The following is a 23119-nucleotide window of genomic DNA, read 5'->3' on the forward strand; positions in this document are numbered from 1 at the left end:
ACACTTCCATGTGTACCTTTAAGGAGTTTCAAAGGTGGACAAAGTCAACACACAGCTTCACACAGTGCCACAGCTGAAATGAAAAGAGCACTACAATTATTACGGTTTGTTGTTGGCACTTTTAAACATCTCTTACCACCTCTGTTGATTTCAAAGGTTATTTCCTGTCTTAGCTTGTCAATGCTTGCCTTAACGTCCTCTCAGAGTGTTCTCTCTCATCTTTCTCTGTCTCTCTCTCTCTCTGATTGTGTGTTATTGGTAACTTTCAGATCACCAACCAATGATGCAGCTGTGGGAACAACAGAACCAAACGCTTAATATTATTTTTCTACGCCTATTTCCACACATGTATGTGGGATCAGTGTGTGTTTGAAATATTTGGAGATTAAGTATCTTCCTCTATGAGTCTTAATTGCTGAATTTAAATCAAGTCACGAAGTTGTATTTACCGTGAACTGCCGAACTTCCCCGTTGTCCACCAAATGATGCTCTGTCTCTGGGGTGATGGCATAAGCCAGCCTCTGTACAAGAGCAAGTTAAGAATAATAATAAGCAAGATTAAAAATCTTCAGATGTTATAAACCTTTTAAAATTGACTGCACACATGTAGTACGCAGGAATCAAAGTCAGGTCTACATAGTGGAAGCCCAACTCCTTATCCCACAGAGTTACCTGCTCTACATTGTGTGAAGTGTCATTGAACCACTTCAGAAGGAGTTGTGATTATGAAGTCAACGTCTTAAATGAACACAAAAGTCCAGTTATTTCCCCTTAAAGACATCGGAGCAGGATTATTTTTTGTTCATGTACATCTTCATCAAACGGGTTTAGAGGCAGCTGCACTTTTATGACTCGTGGACAGTTGGACGGACAGATAGATAAGGTAATTCCTGTACATCCCACATTTTTGTATGTGTGGGGGGTATAATTAAATAAGAGAGAGTATCATTTACACTATATGATATACCATGTGTTTGGAAAGTATTCACAGCACTTCACTGTTTCCACATTTTGTTATGTACAGCATTATTCCACAATGGAATAAACCCTAAAATTCTACTCACAACACCCCATAATGACAACATGAAAAAAGTTTTTTTTTTTTGGAAATTTATTAAAAATAAAAGAAACTAAGAAATCACGTGCACATAAGTATTCACGACCTGAGCTCAATACTTTGTTGATGCACCTTTGGCAGCAGTTACAGCCTCAAATCTTCTTGAATATGATGCCACATGCTTGGTGCACCTATCTTTGGGCAGTTTTGCCAATTCCTCTTTGCAGCACCTCTCAAGCTCCATCAGGTTGGATGGAGAGCACTGGATCACAGCCATTTTCAGATCTCTCCAGAGATGTTTAATCGGATTCAGGTCTGGGCTCTGGCTGGGCTACTCAAGGGCATTCACAGAGTTGTCCTGAAGCCACTCCTTTGATATCTTGGCTGTGTGCTTAGGGTCATTGTCCTGCTGAAAGATGAACTGTCACCTCAGTCTGAGGTCAAGAGCACTCTGCAGCAGGTTTTCATCCAGGATGTCTCTGCTTATTGCTGTATTCATCTTTGCCTCAATTAAATCCTGTCTCAGAGGTTTACAGACAATTCCTTTGACTTCTTGCTTGGTTTGTGCTTTGACATGCTCTACCAACTGTGGGACCTTATATGTAAACAGGTATGTGCCTTTCCAAATCATGTCCAGTCAGCTGAATTGACCCCAGGTGGACTCCAATTAAACTATAGAAACATCTCAAGGATGATCAGTGGAAACAGGATGCAGCCAAGCTCAATTTAGAGCTTCATAACAAAGGCTGGGAATAATTACGTACGATTTCTTAGTTTTTTATTTTTAATGAATTTGCACAAATCTAAAAAAAAACTTTGTTCACATTGTTATTATGGAGTACTATGTGTAGAATTTTGAAGGAAAATTAATTTCATCCATTTTCATATAAGGCTGTAACATAAAATGTGGAAAAAGTAAAGCGCTGTGAATACTTTTTTGGATGCACCGTAGCGCTAATAAATCATGTGACCTTAACTTTGGCAATGAATCATAGCTAAGACTTACATCACATAACTTCCCAGGCAAAATGCAGAGCTTGTAGATAGCGTAGAGAGGCACCATCGTCATTGATGAAATGGCCAGACACCAGCCTACCACATTAGCCCATGTAGGAAACATGTAGGAGCCATAGTTTGGAGGGTTGAATGTGGCAAAACTCACCACCCACCATGAACTGTGAAAAGAAAAAGAAAATACCTGACTTGATTGAATGTCAACCAGTCAAATTAAACCCACAGTATAGAAATCTATGAGATACAGACAATAATTCTAGCTCTTATTATTATTGCCTGTGTTGGGGAAGATATGGTTGTTGTAGTTTGCATGTCTGTTTATCACCAGGACATCACAGAAACACATTTAATCAATTTCAATGAAGCGCATTTTCTTGCAGCTCTGGATCAAGGGGCAGCGCTTGCATTGATTCATGGCAAGTGACTTAAATGCAGGCTTGGAGTAACTATAGAAGTAACTCCATAACTAAGACTGGTTTATCTGCAACTGGAGAAAAAATAACTGGGGAATATAAAAGCAAATGTAACTGAGTGATTAAAGTAACTAAATACTTATGAATTAATTTTGTTTATAATGTCTCAAATTTATTTTTGTGTCATTTGTACTTTGGCAAAGGAGAACCTCCAACTGTACTTGAACTGAGTTGGTGATAGATAAAGGACTGTTAGACCTTGTTGGACGTATGCAATCTCTAAGTGCCCTCAACTTGAAGCAACATTTAAACAGTTGCAGAAAATGATTTAATAACATCTTATTGGTTTAAAGTGTATCTGTTCTGTAGTACTTTGAGTTTCCTGGTTAAAGTTCTAATGAGAACTATTTGTGAGGAACCTTGGGGTAATTTTTGATCCTACGTTGTCCTTTGACCTCCACATTAGAAACATTATGAGTACTGCTTTCTTCCACCTGTGAAATATAGCAAAGCTTTGTCCCATCCTGTCTATGGCTGATGCTGAGACCCTGATTCATGCGTTTGTTTCTTCTAGATTGGACTACTGCAATGTTCTATTTTCTGGTTTACCACAGTCCAGCATTAGGGCTCTCCAACTGGTTAAAAATGCTGCTGCCAGACTTTTGACATGAAACAGAAAGTTTGACCACATTACACCCATTTTGGCATCTCTTCACTGGCTTCCTGTCCTTGTGAGATCATTCTTTATGGACTGGCACCTCGCTACTTAGCTAACCAAATTAAACCCTACGTACTGATCCAGGCTCTGTGTTCTCAGGGTGCAGGACTACTTTGTGTCCCTAGGGTGAATAAAAGGTCTGTGGGTCACAGAGCTTTCTCTTATCATGCCCCTGTTCTGTGGAATGATCTCCCTGCGTCAATAAAAAAGTCAGATTCTGTGGAGACTTTCAAGTCCAGAATTAAGATGCACTTATTTTCCCTTTCATATGGCTAGCATACTGGTATAGTTTTGTTTTAAGCTTTTTACTCTTAATTCATTTTATTAGGAAACGGAGCTTGCCGTGGCCTCAACTTTATCTAAATTCTGGGTCTTTTAGTGAATCTTAGGGCTAGTGGCCGGCGATCACTTTAGTATTTCTTCTGTTTTTCTTGTTACTTAATAATGACAAATTATACTGTTTTTGTCTTTCTGATGCCTGATTCTGTTTTATTCTTTCCTCTCTGTTTGAGTTGTGGCTCCATCCAGAGATGGGTGTGGTCTCTGTTCCTGAAACCCTTCTTTCTTGTGCACCAGCAACATTTCCTGTATATTCCTTTGTGAATTGTTTTGTAATTTCTGTCAGTAGCATGGCCCAAGCAGAGGGTAACCCCTTTGAGTCTGATCTGCTTGAGGTTTCTCCCTCAGAGGGAGTTTTTCTTTACCACTGTCGCATGTGTGCTTGCTCTGGGGGTTGCTAAAGTTAGACGTTACTTGTGTGAAGCGCCTTGAGGCAACTTTGTTGTGATTTGGTGCTATATAAATGAAAATAAATTGAAATTGAAATAAAAAAAAAAGTGCACAGACTCACCAGGAGGAAGCAGGGGCTGACAAACTTCCAGCACAGCCTCCAGTACATACCGGGTCTGTGACCAATCATCTCCTCGATGTCATCACTGAACCGGTCTACTCCTGAAACACACACACAAGTACCCAACACAACTTCAGCAGCGTGCTTATAGTCTACTTTAATCTATTAATATTTATACAACAGTGAAATTAGTGTTCTTAATGTTAAGGATGACCAAAACGTATTTGCGGTAATGTCACTACTATATCAGTGCTGTATTTGGAAAGTGAAATCCAATTCCTCCAGGAAGTTGCAATGTTGAATTCACAACAGTTAACATCAATTCAACAAATCTACATTAATTGTGTGCAACATTGCAATTTTAAACACTGAGACTATTAAACGTTTTGAAACTTCCTTTTAAAATTTCTAATCTTAATATTTATATATAGAGAGAGAGAGAGAGAGAGATAGAGAGAAAGAGAGAGAGAGAGAGAGAGAGAGAGATAGTGCATCTGGAAAGTATTCACAGTGTTTCACTTTGTCCACATTTTATGTTACAGATGTATTCCAAAATGGATGCAATTCATGTTTCTCCTCAAAATTCTACACACAATATCCCATAATGACAATGTGAAAAACTTTTTTTTTTTTTTTTGCAAATGTATTAAAATAAACTACACAGTAAAATCACCAGTGTTAATTTAACACTGTCAGTGTTAGTTTTACACTGGTGATTTTACTGTGTAAGAAATCACATGTACATAAGTATTCACAGCCTTTGCCATGAAGCTCAAAACTCAGGTGACTCCTCTTCCCACTGATCATCCTTGAGATGTTTCTACAGCTTAACTGGAGTCCACCTTGGGTGAATTCAATTGGTTGAACATGATTTGGAAAGACACACACCTGTCTACATATAATGTCCCACAGTTGACAGTGCATGTCAGAGCACAAACTAAGCATGAAGTCAAAGGAATTGTCTGTAGAACTTTGAGAATGGATTGTCTCAAGGCGCAAATATGGGGAAGGGTACAGAAACATTTCTGCTGCTTTGAAGGTCCCAAAGAACACAGTGGCCTCTGTCATCTGTAAATGGAAGACATTCAGATCCACCAGGACTCTTCGTAGAGTGGGCAGACGGAAGCCACTCTTTAGTAAAAGGCACATGGCAGCCCACCTGGAGTTTGCCAAAAGGCACCTGAAGGACTCTCAGACCATGAGAAACAAAATTCTCTGGTGTGATGAGAGAAAGATTGAACTCTTTGGTGTGAATGCCAGGTGTCATGTTTGGAGGAAACCAGACACCATCCCTACAGTGAAGCATGGTGGTGGCAGCATCATGTTGTAGGGATTAAAAAGTGAAGCGCTGTGAGATATATATATATATATATATATATATATATACACACACACACACACGTGTATGTACAATGCATTTTATTACAATGGTATGTAATTCATAGCAGATTAATAATTTATTGGCCGTGGTCCTCCATCCAGATTAATTTAAAGATCTTCAAAGAAAGAATTTGAACAACTCAAGTCTCTAAAAATTTTACACAAAAATAATAATTGCTACTATTATTTCAATTTTTACTTGTTCCCACAATTTCATTTGGGGGTGGGGGACTTAAATCATCACAATATGCTTTGCAACCTTTTGGATAACCTATCGCAAAGTCAGAGATTTTAAACCACAACGATCCAAAAAAGTCTGCAAAATCCTGGGGAGGACTTGAGGTCATGCATATTGATCGAAATTGCAGAATTGTATATCCATTCCTTTTCTATACCCATTTCTTCCAGTCAAGGTGGTCTGGAGCCTATCCCAGCAGTTCTCTTGTTTATCTTGGTTGATTTAGTTCCTTTAATTCATAAGACAACCACAGTCACAGGAATGAGTTTGCTTTAATGGCTCTCACAGCATGGGTGTATATCCAGTGTGGTCAGCACAGCAGAAACTAAGATCAGCAGGATCAAAGGGTTCCTGTCAACAATAGTGAGGATGGGAAAAGTCACACAGGAGCCCCAGGCTTGATTTATTTGGTTTGCTAGGGTCAGGACCCACTAAAGTGGGCCATATGCTGATCCCAACTGTCTGGGGCCTGGTTAGTACTTAGCCCTCAATAAACCTCAGTCCAGACATTCAGGTCAACTATTTTCAATGACCTTTAGATTGGTTTGGTAATGTTTTGTACCTGCTAGTGTTTTAGAATGACTGTGAGGTTTACAATCATGATGACAAAGCTTATTTTTTATGTGTATTGAGTTTATAAAAAAAAATTCTTGTAAAATGAAGAAAGGGATTCATTCATGAGAGCAAATCCGTCCACCAAGGCTGACAAAGTCCACGATGTTAAAGTATCTGCCTGAATTGACTTTAACAGGACTAAAGTATTAATTAACGAGGTGCTACCATATTCAAGGATAGTTGTTGTTGAAGCCTAAGTGAGACCTAATACAGTGTTTAGTTTTGTCGATAAGAAAAGGGCGTAAAATGGAAACTGACTTTTCGGGTCTCCCCCACTCGTCACTCCCGGCAATCTGCAATCTAGCCCATGACAAATGAGAACTGCCTGTTCCTCAGCTGCAAAGTTCTTTTTGCAGTGACCATCGGCTGCTGAGTGAACGCGAGCAGCAGTCGAAAACCAGTCCATTTATCCGTGCGAAACTCAAATGTGCAACAGCTTTGCAATACATGCACAGGAACCAGGTGGAAACTTAACAGGATGGAAACGCGAACTGGAACTTCTATCTGTAATATCTTTAAGTCTAATGGAAAAGTGATGCACTGAGGCACGTTACAGCAATACCAACAGATTTGTCATCATCCTCCTAATATGGCATCAGCTTTACCAGCCATGAATCAAGCTTTCTTTCCTTCTTCTTCTTCACTGCTGTCCATCCTTCTTACCATAGAACCATGCAATGCCGATGGCTTCAATAAGCACTCCAAAGAGAATTGATGTTCCCGCTGCAAAGTGGTCCAACAGAGTAAACACGTACATTCCACCCTGGAAAAAAGGAGAGCAAGAGACAGGATTTGTTTTATTCTTGTAACTTGCCCGTTTCATTCCACTTCACAAAATTTCAAATTTCAAATTTATTAATTTATATAGCGCCAATTCACGACAAAATCGTCTCAAGGCGCTTCACAACATAAAAACAGTTAAAAATTTAAAACACAATAAAAACAACCATAAGAAAAAAAACAGCAGTAAAAAAGTACAAGATTAAAAACACATCATAACACTAATGATAAAACAGGGAAAATAAATGAGTCTTTAAACGTGATTTAAAGGTCTCCACAGTGTCCGAAAGCAAAGCTCTTCAGTCACATGTCTACATAAATGCAGATGTAGCAGCTTACATTAATCAAATTAGACAAAATAGCATATAACTGCAATTTGTACATTTTAATTTGGGTAAAGTTTAGAAAACACTGACTAGAGTGCATACTGTTGCCTAAAAATGACTATGGTAATGTAAAATAGAGGAAAAACATGAAAGTTGTAGCTCCACCCCTTTCTGTGTACCCACATCAGATTTTTTTTAAATAATTTAGACTCCTGGTTTGAACTAATATTTTCAGCATGCTTCCTGAAAATAGTTAAATGAAACATTATCGTGTTTCTCAAATAAATTGCAAAAATCGATATTTATTTTGCAAAGGGAGTTACAGCATGTTTTCTGTTAGTCAGTAGGGTATCTCAAAAGGACATGAATGGATTTCAGAGATATTGTATCTCAAGTTATATCTCAGGTTAAGTAATAGTTGATTTAGTTTAGGTATGGATTTGATGTTTGACGTTGAATCTGAATGCCTTAATTAAAAAAAATCAAAGCAAACTGATTTTTTTTTTCACCTCAAAAGTTCTGCAGACAGGATTGGCCCTTTGTTTGGGTGGGTATGGACAATTTCAGGTAGACTATTTCCGTGGAATAGCTCAGTCTATCCTAGTTAAATCCAATGTTTTCCATCACTTTTATCAGTTTGTTCATTCAAAATGACTCTGCTTAAAAAAGTTTAAGACAAGACTAAGATAACCTTGATGATAAAGGTAAACAGTGAAACAGCCCGAATGGCATCCTGGACCAAATTCCTCGCAACCTAAAGCCTGGCAATCTTGGGATATTTCATGAACAATAATTGAGTGTTCCAACACAAAGCCGCTCTGAGATACTTACATTTGTAACACAGAAGAGTGATATAAGGAAGGTGGACACCACAATGAAGAGAGTGAAGAGTTCTCGATGCTTGTGGAGGAATCTGAACTCGTCAATCAGCCCCGTGATCACTGACTCCATCCCGCCCATCTACAAAAAGACACAAGAGTTCAAATCAAACAGTGAAGAAGCACAGGTCAGAAGAAATGGCCCTTATTTTTTCTGCACACATCTTGAACTGTAGCACCAACACAACATTCAAAACAAATTTAACACTGTTTCAAAGTTTGTAAAGTATGAAGTCAGTAGGTAATGTTTCAGTGATGTCTGAACATCATGTTGCAGTTTTACGAAACATTATGATTCCTCAAAACAAAATATCATCTGTGCTAACATTTGAAACAAAAGTGTCTTAGATGTGTACTTACAGCACTGTCAATACCCAATGTCAGCAGCATGATGAAGAAGATAACCGCCCACACTGATGACCCAGGTAAAGTTGCAATGGCTTCTGGGTAAATGACAAACACCAACCCAGCACCTAAGGTACCAAACAAATGGGGGATGGAAAAAAAATGCACACGATTGGCAATGAATAATTAAGTTTGCACACTTGAGCAGTTCTATTTTTTTTTTTTTTTTCCCTAGTGTACTCTTGGAATTATTTAACTCCATAGAAAACTACAGTTGCACTATTTAGGAAGTATTACTATGGCAAGAGACAATAATTCAACGGATTCACAGGAAATTGTATTTGTGAACATGAATTGCATTACATGCACAATAGGGCTGTTTATGTTATATAGAGAAAAAATGTAATTTGTGAGAGACTTCGGGCCACATGTTGTTTTTGTTCCACTTGGGGTTTTATAGGTGCAGAACAAATTTGAACTCAGTCATCTAGAGGTCCCCCAGAGTGACACATTTTCCTCTCCCTCCACTCGCAGGGCAACGTCACCCTAACTGGAGAAGACTCTGATGCCATTATTTTCTTTCATCAGTACATGTGATGGCTTCTAATTGCAAAAAGTGGTGGTTGATTGGTCACCCAGAGAAGAACATTACTGGAATTACTGGATTACTACATTGCTTGTTTGGGGAAAATTGTTGCTTTGTGGGGGACCCCTAAACAACGTCCAATTACAATAAAATTTGGCACAGATCTTTTATTTTATTAGTGGAACAAGAACAATATGTGGCCCAAAACATTTCGTAATATCTGACATTTTGAACAGGTCTAATGTACAATGTATATGTTGTACAAAATGTTGTTTTATATATATATATATATATATATATATATATATATATATATATATATATATATAAACAAAACACTAAAACTGTCTTCACAGTAAATGTCGGAGTGGTAAATCAACACTTTCAGAGTAAATTTAACACCATGTCCATGTGTATTTGGACCCGCCACCCAAAATAGTGTTCAAATTTAACACTGTGGTGTTGATAATTTTCAATTTCATTACAAAGAAAAATATTTCACCATCAAAAGGGAAATGGTAAATATCAAAGAGTGAGTACAACTTGATACAGTATTTTTAACATTGCAGAATTTACTGTGAAGCCAGATTTTAAACCATGAATCAACAGCAACATAAATACATAGAAAAATAACACCATACCATCTCTGGCAACTTTGTCCAGAGCCACATTGTGCTTGTAGGACATGTACCCCAGGAAGGAGAAGACCACGAAACCCGAGAAGAAACTGGTCAAAGAGTTGATGGAGGAGGTGATGATTGCATCTCTGGACCAATCAGATGGAAACCCAACAGTCAGAAATAATTGGTCAGTTCAGCAAAGGCATGTCTTTGTTTTCTAAGTCAACTTCATGACGGAGTTGAAATTAAACAATTAAGATTTTCTTGTAGTGTAGGCATTTTGGGCAATCCTATGGTGATAGAATTACAATGACAGAAATCAGAAAAAATTCTGGACATATTTTATCTTCCCAATAAACATTTTCTGTGATTGTGTTCCCATAGAATTGCCCTTTGACTTTAATTCAATTTAACAGAAATATCACATTAATCATTTCAGAATTACATCCATTTGTATACATAGTCTCTCCATTTTCAGAGCCCAGTGGTAATTTGACAAATTAAACATAAGGATTATTTTTTTAAACACAAATCATCACCTTTGCAGCCAGTTTTCTTTAGCCAAGTTAGAGGATGGATACATGAACATTTCCAAGTCACTGACTATGTCTTGGACTTTATTTACATTGTTAAGAAATAACAACAGTATCGTACTGTATAGTAAATCTGTTTGACTAGGCAGTTCTCAAAAACTGGTGACTGCGCAAAAAGGAGAGTGGTGAGTGAAGCCACCAAGACACTCTGATAATTCTGAAGGAGTTATTAGCTTCTGTGGATGTGGTTACAGAAACTATTCATTTTAATGTGCAACTTTTGTGATACAGAGAAGGATTTTCCTATAAAAGGAGATGTGAAATTTCAGCTACAGTTCAGGTAGAGTTTGTGTGGGCATACGCTTCTTCATTGCCAGAAAAACAGCTCACCAAAGCTTTTATGAAGCCCACATGGTGGTGACACTGTGTTGTTTTTTCAGGCTCAACCCGACCATGTCCCACAGTTGCAGACCTGACCACCAGGTGTTCAGCTGCGAACTCCGCCCAAAGTCTAACACCAAGAGGAAGCCCTGACCCCCCCGGGGGAGTGTACTTGGAAAGACGTATGACCAGGTCCCTCGGGGTAACCTGTGAGGGGTGCTGAGGGAGTATGGGGTACCGAATTCACTGCAACTTGATGGCCAAAGTAGGAGCTGTGTCCGTATTCTCTGAATCACATCAAACCTATTCCCAGTGGGTGTTGGATGACACCAGGGCTGCCCCTTCTCAACAATCCTGTTGGTGATGTTCATGGATGGTATTCCAAGGCACAGTCAATTTGCTCTGTTAACTTACCAATTATTAAAGACTACATTCATTTTCTGTTACATTAATGGAATGTTTGTAGCCTCCATTTCAAATTTTAATATAAATTATGAATATCAGTTGGTTTTTCTAAGTATTTTTGCACACTTTTTAATTTAGGTCATCCACTTCCGGGTCAGTTTGCTGCACTCTGGATAGCTCATAATGAAGACTAGCTTGTGGAATCATGGAGGAGGATTTGGAAGAGTTTGTGCACTCTGGAGCAGTCCCACAAAAGGACATAACTTGTATGAAGAGAGACAAGGTGGGTAAAAAAGGTTTTGTGGGATCTCACGATAGTTTTGCAGGATCTTGATGTCCCTTTAGGGGCTCCATATAAGAAGAAAATCTCTGAAAGACGGAAGACTCAGCAGCAGGCAGTCTGCACAACAATAATGAAGCCTGGTTCAATTCCTGCCAATATTGCCATGATTTTGTGTTTAAAAATTTGCATCACAAAACATAAGCAGTGACTGCAATCTGTTTTGAGGGAAAAAAAGGCACAATTTTCTGATTATTAAACAAGATATGGCTTGAGACACTTTGTTTTAATTTGTAATTTAGTTTATAATTTTTTATGAAATACAAATAGGCAGTAAAATAGTTGTTGCTGTATCCATTTTTTTAGCATGCATGTGCATCACTTTCAGTAATTGACTTTAAAGTACTCCAAAGGTAATTGGATTGGATTACTAATTACAAAAATGACTATATTATCATTGGCTGCCCTCTGCCCAGCCTGGAAACCATGGCCACATCCTGCTGCCTGAGGAGAACCAAGGCCATCACAGGAGAACACACACACCCTGCCCACCCCGTTTGACCTGTTGCCCTCTGTGAGACACAACAGGTCAGTAAAGTCCTAGTAGGCTGACAAACAACTTCATCCCCTGAGTCATACGTACTGCAAACACCCATGAATATACACACACTCACCCACAGGCCTATTCCCATAACCACCCCCAACAACAAACAACCCAATCTATAATACAATATTTTTTTGTGGTGTAAAAGATGTCTTGTTTTTCTTGTTTTTAACTAATTGCATTTCAAAGTAATTTGACAAAAGTCTGGTAAATGCGGACAGACAGTACCTTAACCAGCATGGTTAATTTTCAATTCTTTATTAACTTTGAACATCATACATTTAACTTTTAATATTTTCAGTGCTTTGGTGTTTACATGCAAGATGAATCAGGACACATTTGTGTCACTCATCACAAAGGGCTAAAAAAAAGCACCTGTTGTGTAAAGCTGATGATTTTTAGTGTGTAACAGACAGTTTCAGCTGTCTGTCGAGCCACAGACCCTGGTGGGTTTCAAGGCACTTCAAAGGTTATTGTAATTCACATGCTGATGTGTGTACACGCTTGTGCATGTGTGCACAGAAGCGAGTCATCACCCTCCGCCCGCCTCTGTGGATGCAACACCTGTTTCTGTTTCTTCTTCTCTCTCTGTCTTTACCTGTAACAGTTGTTGCTGAACTTGTTGTAGCTGGAAAAAGCGATGAGCACACCAAAGCCCACTCCCAGTGAGAAGCAGATCTGTGTCGCCGCCTCAATCCAGACCTGGTGAGAAAGACACAGAGCACACACTTGTAGGAAGCAGCAAACAAAAGACACGGGAGAGGGGTGAAAAAAGCCGTTATTAGGGATAATTGCAGGAAACTCATTCAGCAGCAGTAGATGAAAGACGTCTGTGAATACAGGTGGTAATTTTGCAAATTACTGCTCCATGCATCAATCTCACCTAATTCTTCAATTGCCGACATGCATCTCTCATTCTCACTTTGCTTCAGTCCCTTCATAACTGAATTGTTCCTAGTTATCACCTGTCATCAAGGTGAGTAATATATATTGTTGTAAATGTGCAAACAGCTTTTGACATAATAATCAACACAATTAAGAATCAGTGATGTTTTTCCCCCTGGCAAAGCTACAGCAAACATGTCGATGAGTTGGTGAATTAGTGAGTTAGTTCACTAGCCTGTGTGATAGACACAGCCAGGTCAATAAGTATTTCGACAGTGACTTTTGTAATTTTTGCCTCTGTTCACTGCCCCAATGAAGAAGAAATGAAACAATCAACATGTACAGTGGGGCCAAAAAGTATTTAGTCAGCCCCTAATTGTGCAAGTGTCTGTAATTTTCAACATAGGTACACTTCAACTGTGAGAGACAAAACGAGAAAAAAAAAATACAGGATTGTAGGAGTTTTAAAGAATTTATTTGTAAATTATGGTGGAAAATACGTATTTGGTCACCCACAAACAAGCAAGATTTCTGGCTCTCACAGACCTGTAACTTATTCTTTAAGAAGCTCTTCTGTCCTCCACCTGTTACCTGTATTAATGGCACCTGTTGGAACTCGTTATCTGTATAAAAGACACCTATCCACAGCCTCAAACAGTCAGACTCCAAACTCAACCATGGCCAAGACCAAAGAGCTGTCGAAGGACACCAGGAAGAAAATTGTAGATGTGCACCAGGCTGGGAAGAGTGATTCTACAATAGTCAAGCAAGTTGGTGTGAATAAATCAATTGTGGGAGCAATTGTAAGAAAATAGAAGACATACAAGACCATTGATAATCTCCTTCGATCTGGGGCTCCATGCAAGATGTCACCCCGTGTGGTCAAAATGATCATGAGAACGGTGAACAAAAATCCCAGAACTACACGGAGGGACCTGATGAATGACCTGCAGAGAGCTGGGATTGAAGTAACAAAGGCTACACACTACGCAAAGAGGGACTCAAATCCTGCAGTGCCAGGTGTGTCCCCCTGCTTAAGCCAGTACATGTCCAGGCCCGTCTGAAGTTTGCCAGAGAGCATATGGATGATCCAGAAGAGGATTGGGAAAATATCATGTGGTCAGATGAAACCAAAATAGAACATTTTAGTAAAAACTCAAGTCGTCGTGTTTGGAGGAAGACGAATGCTGAGTTGCGTCCCAAGAATACCATATCTGCTGTGAAGCATGGGGGTGGAAACATCATGCTTTGGGGCTGTTTTTCTGCAAAGGGGACAGGACAACTGATCCATGTTAAGGTAAGAATGAACGTGGCCATGTATCGTGAGATTTTAAACCAAAACCTCCTTCCATCACTGAGCGCATTGAAGATGCAACGTGGCTGGGTCTTCCAGCATGACAATGATCCCATACACACCGCTTGGGCAATGAAGGAGTGGCTCCATAACAAGCATTTCAAGGTCCTGGAGTGGCCAAGCCAGTCTGCAGATGTCAACCCCATAGAAAATTTGTTGAGGGACTTGAAAGTCCATGTTGCCCAGCGACAGCCCCAAAACATCACTGCTCTAGAGGAGATCTGCATGGAGGAATGGGCCAAAATACCATCTACAGTGTGTGCAAACTTGGTGAAGACTTACAGGAAATGTTTGACCTCTGTCATTGCCAACAAAGATTATGTTACAAAGTATTGAGTTGAACTTTTATTATTGACCAAATACTTATTTTTCACCATAATTTACAAATAAATTCTTTAAAAATCCTACAATGTGATTTCCTGGATTTTTTTTTTTTTTTTTTTTTGTCATTTTGTCTCTCACAGTTGAAGTGTACCTATGTTGAAAATGACAAACCTCTCTCATTTTTCTAAGTAGGAGAACTTGCTGTAACATAAAATAATGTGGAAAAACTGAAGCATTGTGAATACTTTCTGGATGCACTGTACCATGTGCCTTCATGCAGCCTGTAGCTGAAAGTCTCCATTGTTTTTGTTTTGCCACTTCTGGTTCTTTTGTTATCTGTGATGTTACTCATGCAATGCTTTTATGTTGGCACGTATGTTCCTGGTACACTGGCTTTACTTCCTGTTCACAGGCAATTTTGCAATGCCCTGACATGATTAGACTTCATGAATTAAAGCTGACATGCATCCCAATTTTCAAATAGTCAGTTTAGATTGTTAGATTTTTAAGCAAATGTGAATGATCAAATGCTACTATTGGACTTTATCCTTCCAATATGATCTGCACCATACAATTATTCACTAATTTACTGAACTGGGTTCAGTCTGATGACTACCTGTATCCTCTGCATGGATGAAAGTTTTTTTTATTATTATTATTATTTAAAATTTTTACAAAATTAATTAATTTAAAAACACAGGGCTCCTTCTCACTGAGTTTAAGTTTAATTAAAAATCAGATATGCACAAATTCCTGCAAAAGACTGTATAGAGTGTGCTCTGCCTCTTGCCCAATGACTGTTGGGATAGGCTCCAGCCCCCGCATGACCTTTAATTAAAATAAATAGGTTTAAAAAATCAAACTAAAGACTATACCCAAATTCAAAAACACATTTTAACAAGTGTATCCAAAATGTTTTAATAATTTTCTAAATTTGCTTTGTTGATACTGCAGGTCCTAAGAGCTTACGATGATGAGCAATAAGGGAAAAAAGTGTAACGTGTTTACTGCCTCAGTCATTTTTCATTTTCTGATGTTAAAAATATGGAAGGGAGCACTGTGTTGGCACATTAGAATCTTCAAATACACCTTGCAGTGCAAGTGGCACAAAGAGTGGCACCATTCTCAGCTAACCCACCAACTTCAGCATGGTGCGTTAGGATGTACATGACACGAATCAGACCCACTTTCTCAGTTTTGCTTAAAGAAAAGGAAACAAAACGTAAAATGGCCAAGTATAATTTGAACTACTTTTGTTGTAAAGATTTCCTACCATGTCTCCTCTCCTACAGCACGCCAACCACTCTCACATCACCCATACACCCCCCCCTTTTTTATTTCCCTTCTCGCTCCTGTCAGCACTCACCTTGGCTTCACAGAGCCTAAGAAAGTCCACAGAGAGGTAAGCCTTAATGCCATCGATGGCTCCAGGCAGAGTGACTCCCCGGAGCAGCAGCACAGTCAGGACCACATAGGGCATGGTGGCTGTGATCCACACAACCTCAAACACACATAGGAGACACAAACACACAAGATCAGACTCTCACAGATGCATGCACATACAGTAAGTAAGAGGGAAAATACACAAGCACCAAAGATTTACACAGGGTTTTCATTGTGGAACTTACAATTCTAAAGGCCCAGTCCCACTAGCGTTTAGGAAGATTTGCATATGAATTGTGCACAAAATTGGTTTATATTCGCTAAACATCCGCAATATCCGTGAAATATGCTGTATGAGTCGGCCGACATCTGCACACATTAGCAATTATTCGCAGAGGCACGTTTTTCCGTTGCCAGGATTTTTGTGCTGCACAAAATTTTGGTTGCGGATGACATCTGCCTTACATACGCAGTACATACTCAATCTATGCGCTTTATATCCGCTGATATCCGCAACTGATGGGGTATTGTGGCTTGGTAGCGGACTGGGACAGTGTGTAAAACGGATATATAGCGTGCCTATCACGTCCACATCATGGACTAAAATAAGTTGTAGCGACTGCATACAGATTGGCCACGAATAAAGTGTTGGTATTATGTCTGCTTTGCATCTGATTTGCGGACAATTTGCAAATACATAAACACTTCACATAAAGCCAAAGTACTATATAAATGTGGCAGAAATCGACATACTTGCCAGTCATTGCCAGTCCAGAGACATACAGATGTAGTTATGGATCCCCAAAGACATAGTGTGATAGTTGCTGCCATCCAACAACATACCAATCAACTTGTCCAAGTCCAGCAATTGCTCCAGAGGCTGTGGTGTTGGTGTGAACAGTGATGCCGAAAGGCCCGAGTGCGCTTCTTTTATGACTGCAATGCAGATGCAGCACATGTGCAAAACAGCCGCTGTTTCCGCAACACGTGCACACTGCATTCTCAAAACATACTTCCGTGATAATCGCAATGCGCCCCATCCGTTTCCTCAATACATGCATCATACATCCGTGATTGTCATATATTCGCTATACATTATTAATACATCCGTAATTCATACTGAGGAATTTGTCATTTTTGGCTAATTTTGTTGCAGGCAAGAACGAACACCCGAAATTTGTATACTCAATTCATGCGCAATTAATCCTTTCTCCAGTGGGACTGGGCCTTAAAACAGATTAGCAATATACCACGCTTAAAGGTCCTTATAGCATATTACACATTTCCACTTACTGTATGCTATGTTCTTTCCTACCTTTCCAGAAGTCTTGACTCCCTTCCACAGACTGAAGTAGAGCAGAACAATTACCACTGAGAGACAGGAGGTTAACTGCCAGCGTGGCAGACCCAAGTCATCAATGCCATTGCTGTCCTGGATGTGGAGCACCCCTCGTCTACGGTAACAAAATGCTCTGGTAAAGGCACCTTGATGCACAAATTTGATCCCCGCATCTACACACTGGCACGCAATATTGCGTGCCAGTGTGTAGATGCATCATAAACTGTTGTAAACTTTGTGTGAACTGTGCACGACTGCGTGCCAGCGCACAAAGAAAATTTTGAAATGTTCAAAACTTCAGGCACACATTAATTTTGTGAACTAGTCGTGAAAATTGTGCAACCTATTCGAAAACACTGCATGTCAATTCGTGTCACTGCGCGCAGCGCATCTGAATGATTATGATGAGATGTTACATCTATAATAAATATAATTTTACAGATACATTATCTAACTCATAAGAAGGGATGAAAATACAACTGTTTTACCAATCCATTACAGCATATATATTATAAATAATTACCTTTGAGACAAGATTCCAAATGCATTCTCCACCACACGATGCGCACAAGACAAACAGCAGCTGTAGATAATTTGTATGTGATTCTGGGAGCGATGAGAGATGGTTTCATCAGCCAATTTCTCAGAGCAAATGCATCATCGGCTACAAAATGATTATTTTATATAGTATGATGTTAAGCGAGACAAAGCGTGTCGTCTAGCAAGACAAAGCGGGATGCACTGGCACGACGAATTGCTCGGCAGTGTGGGGATCAAATCTGTGCAAGTGTCAAGGTGCCCTAATAAAAGCAGACTCCCAAAGATAGCACACACTGGTAAAAGTCTAGAAAACACACTTCAAAAGAAAAATGTTTTTATTTTCATATGCCAAAAAAAAAAAAAAACTTGAGAAAAAGTGATTGTCATGACAATACCACTGGTGTATAGACATCTTTCTTTGCATCATGACAGGGTAGAGCAAGTAATTCTGTAGGACAGGAGCTTGACCACTAATATGTAGAGCTAGGTTTGAGTCTCAGTCACAGCTGTGTCCTTGGACTAGACACTTCATCTGCATTGCCCCAGTCCATTTGCATGTACATAGGTACCAGTCTTTGCTGGGAAAGCAAACTGCGATGGCCTGGTGTCCCACCCAGGAGAAATTATAAACTTTCATCCTTTTCACACTTCAGTGTCTAGGAATAAGCTCCAGCCACAGTGTGCTTCAGGAACTGTGTAGGTCTTACTTCTTCAGCTTCTTCATCATGACAGGGAAAACTAAATTGTGACAGGTCAAGCAGAATGTGCTGTATGCCAGAGCATCACCACATTACATTGACAACCACTGAGGTAGACCACTGGTTCACCCACACATCCTGAAAGTAGCCATCTACTTTATCTGTTGCAGCCTTGGTATCCCACTGGGCTTTTCCTGTTGTGTTCCACAGCAGTGAGGTACCAGCATGCTGGATCATGCACTGAGAAACATGCCACATGGCTTTATTGTTGTAAGCATCATCTGCCACATCTGGAAGGACACAGTCATTCCAGTGATACCCAAGGATTTTGCAAAGAAACCTAATATCAAAGACAGTTGATGCCTGAGGTCACTTGTTATTGTCCATTTCAGCTTTGGACTCCAGCAAGGGCAGCTGCATTTTCCCCTCTCCTCCTTTTCTGTTCTCTATCTCTGTGTCTCTCCACTCCCCTTACCCTAATACACTCGAACAGGGGTGGGCAACGAGGGCCGAGACACTGCAGGCTTTACTTGCAACCAATCACCTCAGGAGGTGGGTTGCTGATGAGCTTCTCCCTTGAACATAAACGCCTGGTCGTCAATTAAATTACCTGCTGAAACACCTGAACATTAATGAAATCACTTGCTGAGGTGATTGGTAGCAAGGAAAACCTGCAGTGCTTCGACCCTTCATGGCACATGATTGCCCACCCCTGCACTAGAACCTTGAAGACTTGGCCCTTCATCCTCCAATAAAAACAGTGACATTGCCAACACTTGTGTCCAGGGACCTTATGCCTCCATAAGCTCTTGACCTCATAGACTGAGGTCCCAGAGAAACTAGTGTCACTGCCAAGATAAGTCAAGATTTCAACAAGTACAAAACTTGTACCACAGATTCACCTCTGATGGCTGAAGTAATTTCAAAGGGATTTAGATTAGCCTGAAGGACAAACTGGCTGGCATGCGTGGTTCCTAAGTTATGTTAAACCATTAGATGTTCAAAGTTGTTGAGAAAAATAGAAGATTAACAGGGACAATAGAAAAAGAAAAAATTAGGTCAAGACCTGCAAGTATCACACAATTTCTATTGTTTTGGCACCTCTGTCTGCACATGGACAGTGGGTCAAAAATCCCACTTCAGCTATTGTGCAACCTGACAACTAAATGTAATCCAAACCATACCACTTCACAATAACAAAGACATACAGCAAAGCGGCTACCTGTGCCATCTGAACAACAGCTGTGTAGGTGCAAGTCTAGATTTGCATAAAACTTCCTCGTGTGTCACCTGGAGAACTAAAGAAGCCATCAAAATTGTCAACTCCTTGATTTAGATCATTTCAGAGACAGTCTCACAGATGAGCCTGAATAAACTCAGCTAATTTTCAACTGTCGCCAAATTGTCTGCAGGTGCATTGGGGCAAATAACACTCTTCCATCCCAGCCAGCATCTGTGAAGAGCCTCATCTGTCACATCAGAACAACCCCTCAGTGGCTGAAAAAGGCAACACCTGGATGGCTTCACAGGGAGGGAGATGTCATCATGTGATCAATGCTGGGTATCTAAAACTCTGATTACTTAAAATCAAAAAGAACAAGCGTTTAATAAACCTTGCCATAATTATGTTTGCTACGTCACGGATGTCAAACTTAAAGTATGTAATAAATATGAAAAAAATAGTAAAATCCAACAGATAATGATAATTATACCTTGGTGTATGTGCCTATTTCATAGAATCATTTGACGTGTGATGCATTTTCCTCACGGATGTTCCGATAAACTTACTCAAAGTACTCCTGAGCAGGGGTGGCTTTGTAAATGTCACTGACTGTGCTGTTGTCTGCCCAGATGGAGCAGTTAGGGCTGTTCCAGGTGTTGTTACAGTGGACCCAGGGCAGTTCGCTGGTGAACGAGGAGAACAGGTAGAACAGTGCCCAGGAGATGATGACATTATAGTAGAAACCAACGTAGAGGGAAATTAGGATCACTGTAAAGCCAACACCTGTTAGAGAAACACAAATGGTCAACATTGACAGACAGGGTGCATTTCTTTAATTTTTTTTTCCATCAGATGCAAATGATCAAAGCTCATACACACATACACACACACACACACACACACACACTGATGTCAGCATGCTGCCATGCAAGGTGCTCAGTTGCACACAAAGAGCTACCTGGGGATTAAGGACCTTGCCCAAGGGACCTTAGTGATTTTTCTGTCTGATGGGGAATCGGACCATTGATCCTCTGGTCCAAACCCATCATTTTAACCTTTAGATCATTTGATTATGCATGGTGTGCAGGCTTAGGAGGAATGTTGCTAACAAAGGGCCCCAGTGCTCTGGACCACGTGTCTTTACCCAACACACCCTCCTTGCATGGACTGGGTGATGGGGTCACTGGGAGGAAGAAGAAGAGACCCTGCCTCCACTCTGATTTCGTAGCACACAGCTGACTGCAAGATCAGCCCCAAGAACCATGACAGTAGAAGTGCCCAATATTCTGGCATTAGCATCAGCCTAATATAATTGTTCAAAGTAGCTAGCCCAATGGGATAATGCAGAAATGTCACCCTTCTGGACCATACTGTTACTTGCCATGACTTCAGTCAGACAAGGTATAGCTTTTTGCAAATGCAGTGCTTCAATTCCACAGTACAACACATATAAATCAAATCTATTCCATTGTTAGACACTGGGGGGAAAAGCATCAAACCATTATTGGATCACGACTTACAAAATCAGTTTGGATCTCTGTTGCACTGAATCTTAAATCTTTTAGGGGAGGTGATGGTCTAGTGGTTAAAGCATTGGACTTGAGACCAGAGGATCCTCGGTTGAAATCCCAGCCTGAGCGGAAAATCACTAAGGGCCCTTGGGCAAGGTTCTTAATCCCCTAGTTGCTCCCGGTGTGTAGTGAGTACCTTGTATGGCAGCACCCTCACATTGGGGTGAATGTGAGACATTACAACCCCTGGCAAAAATTATGGAATCACCGGCCTCGGAGGATGTTCATTCAGTTGTTTAATTTTGTAGAAAAAAAGCAGATCACAGACATGACACAAAACTAAAGTCATTTCAAATGGTAACTTTCTGGCTTTAAGAAATACTATAAGAAATCAAGAAAAAAAATTGTGGCAGTCAGTAACGGTTACTTTTTTAGACCAAGCAGAGGTAAAAAAAATATGGACTCACTCAATTCTGAGGAATAAATTATGGAATCACCCTGTAAATTTTCATCCCCAAAACTAACACCTGCATCAAATCAGATCTGCTCATTAGTCTGCATCTAAAAAGGAGTGATCACACTTTGGAGAGCTGTTGCACCAAGTGGACTGACATGAATCATGGCTCCAACACGAGATATGTCAATTGAAACAAAGGAGAGGATTATCAAACTCTTAAAAGAGGGTAAATCATCATGCAATATTGCAAAAGATGTTGGTTGTTCACAGTCAGCTGTGTCTAAACTCTGGACCAAATACAAACAACATGGGAAGGTTGTTAAAGGCAAACATACTGGTAGACCAAGGAAGACATCAAAGCCTCAAGACAGAAAACTTAAAGCAATATGTCTCAAAAATTGAAAATGCACAACAAAACAAATGAGGAACAAATGGGAGGAAACTGGAGTCAACATCTGTGACCGAACTGTAAGAAACCGCCTAAAGGAAATGGGATTTACATACAGAAAAGCTAAACGAAAGCCATCATTAACACCGAAACAGAAAAAAAACAAGGTTACAATGGGCTAAGGAAAAGCAATCATGGACTGTGGATGACTGGATGAAAGTCATATTCAGTGATGAATCTCGAATCTGCATTGGGCAAGGTGATGATGCTGGAACTTTTGTTTGGTGCCGTTCCAATGAGATTTATAAAGATGACTGCCTGAAGAGAACATGTAAATTTTCACAGTCATTGATGATATGGGGCTGCATGTCAGGTAAAGGCACTGGGGAGATGGCTGTCATTACATCATCAATAAATGCACAAGTTTACGTTGATATTTTGGACACTTTTCTTATCCCATCAATTGAAAGGATGTTTGGGGATGATGAAATCATTTTTCAAGATGATAATGCGTGTTGCCATAGAGCAAAAACTGTGAAAACATTCCTTGCAAAAAGACACATAAGGTTAATGTCATGGCCTGCAAATAGTCTGGATCTTAATCCAATTGAAAATCTTTGGTGGAAGTTGAAGAAAATGGTCCATGACAAGGCTCCAACCTGCAAAGCTGATCTGGCAACAGCAATCAGAGAAAGTTGGAGCCAGATTGATGAAGAGTACTGTTTGTCACTCATTAAGTCCATGCCTCAGAGATTGCAAGCTGTTATAAAAGCCAGAGGTGGTGCAACAAAATACTAGTGATGTGTTGGAGCGTTCTTTTGTTTTTCATGATTCCATAATTTTTTCCTCAGAATTGAGTGATTCCATATTTTTTTCCCTCTGCTTGGTCTAAAAAGTAACGGTTACTGACTGCCACAATTTTTTTTCCTGATTTCTTATAGTGTTTCTTAAAGCCAGAAAGTTGCAATTTGAAATAACATTAGTTTTGTGTCATG

General features: G+C 39.8%; 1 protein-coding gene and 1 long non-coding RNA gene across 2 annotated transcripts in view; both read right to left on the bottom strand.

The window, feature by feature from the left end:
* Window positions 1-23119, bottom strand: part of slc6a3 (solute carrier family 6 member 3) — a 59757-nt gene that overhangs the window by 18486 nt on the left and 18152 nt on the right. The window contains exons 5-13 of the mRNA XM_034175254.1: window positions 20335-20551; window positions 17285-17423; window positions 15953-16087; window positions 12622-12725; window positions 9842-9966; window positions 8630-8742; window positions 8223-8351; window positions 6949-7048; window positions 4053-4153 (exon numbers count right to left, since the gene is read on the bottom strand). Coding sequence (XP_034031145.1) covers window positions 4053-4153; window positions 6949-7048; window positions 8223-8351; window positions 8630-8742; window positions 9842-9966; window positions 12622-12725; window positions 15953-16087; window positions 17285-17423; window positions 20335-20551 — 1163 coding nt within the window. The remainder of the gene's footprint in view (window positions 1-4052; window positions 4154-6948; window positions 7049-8222; window positions 8352-8629; window positions 8743-9841; window positions 9967-12621; window positions 12726-15952; window positions 16088-17284; window positions 17424-20334; window positions 20552-23119) is intronic.
* LOC117514691 lies at window positions 21-2217 on the bottom strand. The gene is made up of 3 exons (XR_004561935.1): window positions 2064-2217; window positions 450-521; window positions 21-289 (listed from the first exon to the last, which is right to left on the bottom strand). It is a non-coding gene; the product is annotated as an uncharacterized LOC117514691 (long non-coding RNA).

This window comes from Thalassophryne amazonica, chromosome 7 (genome assembly GCF_902500255.1).
Source record: "Thalassophryne amazonica chromosome 7, fThaAma1.1, whole genome shotgun sequence".
Lineage (NCBI taxonomy): Eukaryota > Metazoa > Chordata > Actinopteri > Batrachoidiformes > Batrachoididae > Thalassophryne > Thalassophryne amazonica.